A 6,335-nucleotide genomic window follows, 5' to 3' on the forward strand; every position below is an offset into this window, starting at 1 on the left:
AGTACGGATGGCATTCCAGGTGGCCCAATGCTCTTCCCTGTGTCTCACCAGAGCATAATGGCTGACAACTCTGACCTGCTGCTGATCATTGTTCCCTCCCTGGGGTTCGTGCTGTGTGTACTGACTGTGGCGTTCTTCCTTCGAGGTAAGGAGGGCAGGACCAGTTGGGATGGGGCCTTTCAGAGCTGTGGAGACCCCAGGAGGATGCAGGAGTAGATTGATTCTGCTTCCCTGCCCCTTTTCTCCATTCCCCAGAGTCCAAGTTCTGTTGTTGTCCCCATCCTGGTCAAAGAGGTGACAGGTAAACTCATTTTCTCTAAGGTGCTAAAGAATTCTGTCTCATCCTCCTGACAGAGTTATATTTTGGAAAAGAAAAAAAATAAGAGCGTTTCATTTGTTGGACAGTATTATGTGTCAGTCCTGAGGCTACACTTGAGGCACCTAACTCATTCCGAGGTCATTACTGCCGTAGGGGAAAGTGTGACTATTGTCACTGTTTTGGGGTGGAAGAAACCCTAGCTCAGCCTCCTCCTCTGGCTAGGATTGCCCCAGGAAGAAAGCCATGAATAGCCCCCAGTCCTCTTATTTGTTCTCTTAAAACATGCTTTCTTAATCTAGGGTCCACAGATAGAACTTAGGGGACAAATGAATCCCTCGACATCATGTCCAAAAGTACTTTTATGTCTTTACCTGCATTTTTCAAAGGCAGAGTCCATAGTTGTCATTAGATTCTAGCTGGTCCATGACCTTGCACTTCATCGCTCTCCCCCATGCTTTAAAAGAAGTTTTAAAACATTGAAAAAAAAGGAGTAAAGAAGCAGAGTTTATAGTTTTCATGCGAGGTATAGGTATGTGCTCCTGGTCCTGTTGTAAAATGGGGATAAAAATTGTTCTGTAGTTGTTAACGGAAACTGTCCCAAGGAAGTAAGAGAGGAGATAAGACCATCTCAGCCTGTTTGAGCAACATAGTGAAACATGTATTTCAAAACCCGCCCCCGGTGAGTTTGGAACTTAGTGGAAGCCTGTCATTAGCCCTCACACAAAGGCATGTCACGGTTTTGGAAATTCTGGGAACATCTCATAAAGAAATGTTTTCAATCCATTCTGGGTGGGCAAATGACTCAAAAGTAAAGCAGCTTAACACCATTGCCTATGATGTTGTAACAACTTTGTAATTGGTGGGCACTGCCTAGAAGCCGAAAGATGCAGTCATCTGATCCAGGAGAAGGAATGGCTTCCCCTGCCAAAGCCAGTTCCTAAATTCTCATCTTTGGACCACCTCTTTTCTTTATAAGGTAGTTTTGGGCTTCCCCCAGCATTTCAAATGTTCTAGCATAGCACTCTGCTTATACTGTGGCCTTGTCTTTTCAGGGAAAGTCATGAAAACCAATTGCTTCCAGAAACACACAAGGTAATTCATCTTGCATGACTGATCGCTGTAATGATAGTACAAGCTGTTACAAATGATTAGCCACTACTCAGTGGTTTAATGACTTGTGCTTGTGTTCTGATTAAATACAGGGTTGAAGAGATGGGACATTAGAGGTGAAAAAGACATGGAGATTTAGCTCACCCTAACCTCAGTCTTGGTTAACACTATTATGTTTGTCCAAAGTGCAAATACAAAGGCAGGTTGCATTAATAGAAGTATGGCATACAAAAGAAAGAAGGTGATATATCATTCTATTCTCTGCTAGAAATTCTTTGTTCAAATCTGATCAACTCACTTTAAAAGGACATTGTTAAACTACAGTTAATGAAGAGATGGAAGTATGGAAAATGAAAAAAAAAAAGTGGACTAGCATTCTTGGAATATGGCTTCCTCTGCCCAGTTAGACCATAGGTTTTCGGGTCTTTTTTTTTTTTTTTTTTTTAAGTTTGAAGAGACCCTACGAAAGGATTTTCGGATATCTATCTTGTTCTATAACTTTTTGGAAAAGATGAAAAGATTTGGTATAAACCATGATGAAGACCTTGCCTTTGCTTAATGATTGCATCAATGCTACACTATCTGTTAACAAATAAATATTAACAAGCTTTCAGGGAAACCGAGGCTCAATGAGATGACTTTCTAAGGTCATACTTGGTGATCTTTTTTTTGTAAATAAACAGTTAGACCATGATTTTATATTTTCTAATATAGAAACTTCTAAATTCCCTCTTAGGATAGAATAGCAAAAGCCCTTTATCCCCTCTGTGGCCTCAGTTTTCCCATCTGATATGAGAGGCTTGGACTGCATGAACCCTGAGCACTTTTAACTCTAACAGCCTTAGTTAGTTGGGTTGTAATTTAGCAGCATCCATTTCCTTCCGGTCTTGGTGGTTCCCATTATCAGCCTCTTTTCTCTTTGTAGGCTAGACAACGTTGAAGAAAATAAAGATGTCCTAGATGACATACAGCATGGAAGAGAAGATGAAGATGGTCTTTTCGCACTCTAATGTGCCATTTTTTCTTAGGATTGAAGACGGAGGCATGATGTGTGAATTGTTAAAATAAGTCTTAGAACGTTTGTTTGTTTGTCTGTTTTAAAAAAGTCAGTCTATTCCATTGGTGTTACTGAGCCAGCCTTGCTTTAGTTTCGCAAATGAAAGGTACTTTAGAGGCCACACCTTCTCTGCTCTGTGCTTTAATCTCCTCTGTAGCATCACCGTTAAGTAATCTTCCCAGTATGCTCCAACACGGTCACTGATGGTGAGCTCATCACCACACCTAAGGGAGTTCATTTAATCTCAGGACAGTTCCGAGATTTAGAAATATGTAAAACAGTGTCTCTCTCCAGATAGCATCTGCCAGTGGGTCCTAGTTGAACTCATTGTGCTTACACGGAATGTGTCTAAACCCTCTTCTACCTAGTAGTGCTCCAGATATTGGAAGGAGAACCCTATGTCTCACCCAAATCGCCTTGCCTCTGGGACACAATTTCTGGTCTCTTCCGGATCCTACTTGCCTTTGCCTGGCATGCATTTGTCTCCTTTTTTTGTGTCAAACATTCAGAGTTCAGTGGCCCCTCTGGGTTTGGCAGGAGCAGCCCCGGGCCTGGGCGTCATCAGTAATGCAGGAAATAACTTGGAACTGCACCACAATCTTGACTCTCCGCTAAAACTTCTTGGGTTTCTATTCTTTTCTGTTCACATTTGGGTGTCTTTAGAGATGACCATAGTGTCACATCTTAATTCTTCCTCGAGGAATTTAATTTTGGAAATGAGTCCATCAAACAAAATGTGGTGAATGACGTGGACATGTGACCAGGGCCAGCGCATGGATGTAACAGTAAGGCAGCCCAGACCAGTCCCCCTAAATGTAATTCATGGAAATGAGGTCCTCATTAGAAACAGAGTTATTTAAAAATTTTAATAGCTAGTAGCACGAAGAACTGGGGGGAGATGGATTAAAGCAAACAGTTGTTGAAGGAATGGATGGAAAGAATGTGTAAGAGTGAAAAAGGCCTCTGGTTGGGCAGAGATGTGGAAAGTCGATCAGACCTGAAAGCAATTTCCCTCATATACTTCTGGTATGTTTAGGGCAATAGCAGCAATAATGAAATAAGCACACAGTCTCTCAAAGAAACTGCCTTTTGTATTTCTATCCTCTCGACATCACTTTTAAGAGAGGAAAAAATTAGTCTCATTACTTCACTAGTACAGCCTGTAGATTCCTCGCACGGATCTAGCAGTTAATAAAAAATCCTCCTCTCACCTGAGCCCTTGGAAAACAACCTGCCAAGAGCAGCATGTCTTCTGGCTCATTCTTTGGGTGCTGAGCAGAGTGTCAGGTTGGGCTTAAGTGAAGGAAGCAACAAGCAGCATGTGGGTAGCTTCTTGTTTTGGCTTGACTTGCTCCTCCATGTTAGCCTAAGACACTGGAATGACTTGACTAGTGTGCTAAACTCAAAGGTGAAAACTGAGTGGGAAAATGGATTTAGAGGCAGGTTCAGAGCCTCAGTTTCCCCATCTGAAAAATGGAGTTGGACTAGATGACTTTGTGTAATAGTCAGGTTCTAATATTTTGTGAGTCAATGATACACCCCTCCCACACTTAGCTCATGCTCCCTGATGACCTGAACCACCACCACCATCAGTGCCACTATTAACTTGGGTCTGACTAGAAAAAGAAGAAGGCATATACTTCCTAAACAGAAAGTAAACTCAATAAATATCTGTCTGTTTTTACAAGAGGGGCATCTTCAGTCTTTTCCCAAGTATATTCCTGAAGCTCCTTGGTCAGAATAAGAAACATTTAAATGAATAATCAAAGTATTTTAGAACTGGTAATGGCCTCTGGGAGCCTCTCACCTAGTAGTTCTTGTTAATCTTAGCTGGACATTGCAATTAACTTGGAGAGTTTTTAAAATGCCAATTCCAGAGTCCCACTCTTTAAGAGATTCTTCTGTAATTGGTCTAGGGTGTGGCCTGGGCATCTGAATTTTTTTTTTTTTTTTTTTTTAATGCCCCAAGTGGTTCTACTGTGCAGCCAGAGCCTAGGAACCACTGCTCTAGTTCAGTGTTTCTCAAACTATGCACTTCAGACCAGCAGCCTCAAAATCATCTGGAACTGGTTTGACATACAAATTCTTGTCCCCACCCCAGACCTACTATATCAGAAACTCTTATAAATGGGGAAACCCTGCAATCTGTGTTCTAACAGGCCCTCCAGGTGATTTGGGTGCATGTTAAAGTTTAAGAACTATTGTAGTGTAATAATCCCTAAAAGGGAGATTAAGATTTCAAGAAAAGATTCTCTTTTACCCAGAGCTCTGGTGGCGAGTGTGGCCACACACCAGGTGGGGAGTTTCCAGCTGCAACAGGCAAAGGTCCAGGTGGCAGTAGGTCGATGGCACAGACTGCACAGAAGATAGCATTGCTTTCTGCCTGGGCTCCTGCAGCAGCTTCCTGACTATGCTCGTTAACCTTGTTGTAGCCGCCAGCCCCCGAAAGACACACGGACCACCAGAAATCAGTGAGTTATAGGAAACACGCTCTTTATTCAGCCAGCTGGGTCTGCCAGGGGTATGCAGACCCCAAATTAAGCAGCCCTGAAATGTAGAGGTACAGGGTTTTTAAGCCCTAAATCCCATTCCTCATTCTGTCTTAAACACAAAGGTCTATTTTTCTCCTATTCGCTACCTGTCAACCCACAAGTTGGCTGTGCAAGCGGGGGTACAGAAGCAGAAAGTTTATTGTTAGACTGTTATATTCCCATGGGTGATAGTCTATGTTCCCATGGGCGATAGCCAAGCAGTAATTTTCCAGCCAGCACAACCTCACTTCTTTCTCTATCCAGTTTGTTCTCCATGTTGTGGCAGAGGTATCTGTTCTAAATGCAGATCTGAGATTCCTATCTCTGACTTCCACACTGGGGCAGAGAAGCAGCACCCCAGAAGAAGGCTAGGTTGACAGATGCCTATGACTTCAGAAACCAGGCAGCTGATACAAATGAGTGGGGTGATGGAAAGCGATGTGGCCTGTAACAACGTGGAATGTGTTGTGTCCACTTAAAGGCATTAACATTCAAAGTTAAAATAATGTTCTGGGCAAGCAACACTTGGCTATGGTGTGGAGCAGCGGTCCCCAACCATTTTGGCACCAGGGACCGGCACTCCTATGAGAATCCAATGCCTGATGATCTGAGGTGGAGCTGAGGTGGTGATTCTAGTGTTATCGGAGATTGGGGCCCTCTCTCAGCATGTTGTCCAGGTTCTTGATGTCTCGAACAAAGAATTGAGCAAGACACCAAAATGCAATAGAAAATAAAAGTTTTGTTAGAAGGGAAAGTACACTTCCAGACGTGGAAGCAGGCCTGAGCAAGAGAAGCTGGCTCAAAAGGCCTTGTAACAAAGCGTTCAGGGTTTTTATCCCATTTTTGCTGTGAGTGCTTACTTTTCTTAGAGGAGTGGGCTTCCGTGATTGACAGTGAAGATTGACAGGACTCAGTGATTCATTATTTTGCTTTCTGTGCATGTTTGTTCCCAGAATTCAGTCTGTCAATGATATTAATGAACTTCCGGGTATATACATATTATATGATGGTACAATGAGACTCAGGTGAGTTGAAGGTCTTTGAGGGCTTCATTGCACAGGTGCGAGTGACTAGCTTAAACTGATACCTAATTTCTGCCTACTGGTTTCTTTGTGTGAGTTAAAAAAAAAAAAAACGCCTTCTGGCTTGGTTAATTGAGGGCAGATTAGGGCGGACCCTTTCTGAGATAGGATGACCTCAGTGTCTTTGCAGGCAGACCCGAAACCCCCTAACTAACTTCCTGCCTACCTCTCTTCTAAGAGCCATGAACCCTCTTATTATTAGTATGGATGTTGAGGGACAGGCGGTCCCTTCTTCT

The 6,335-nt window shown here is 42.8% G+C and overlaps 1 protein-coding gene across 1 annotated transcript in view; it reads left to right on the forward strand.

The window, feature by feature from the left end:
• TIMD4 (T cell immunoglobulin and mucin domain containing 4) overlaps window positions 1-2,605 on the forward strand; it is a 34,215-nt gene extending 31,610 nt beyond the window's left edge. The window contains exons 8-10 of the mRNA XM_023528631.1: window positions 47-145; window positions 1,372-1,411; window positions 2,355-2,605. Of these exons, the coding sequence (XP_023384399.1) occupies window positions 47-145; window positions 1,372-1,411; window positions 2,355-2,439 (224 nt within the window). The 3' untranslated portion in view covers window positions 2,440-2,605. The remainder of the gene's footprint in view (window positions 1-46; window positions 146-1,371; window positions 1,412-2,354) is intronic.
• The last annotated feature ends 3,730 nt before the right edge of the window (window positions 2,606-6,335 follow it).

This window comes from Pteropus vampyrus, unplaced genomic scaffold (genome assembly GCF_000151845.1).
Source record: "Pteropus vampyrus isolate Shadow unplaced genomic scaffold, Pvam_2.0 Scaffold30, whole genome shotgun sequence".
NCBI classification, from domain to species: domain Eukaryota; kingdom Metazoa; phylum Chordata; class Mammalia; order Chiroptera; family Pteropodidae; genus Pteropus; species Pteropus vampyrus.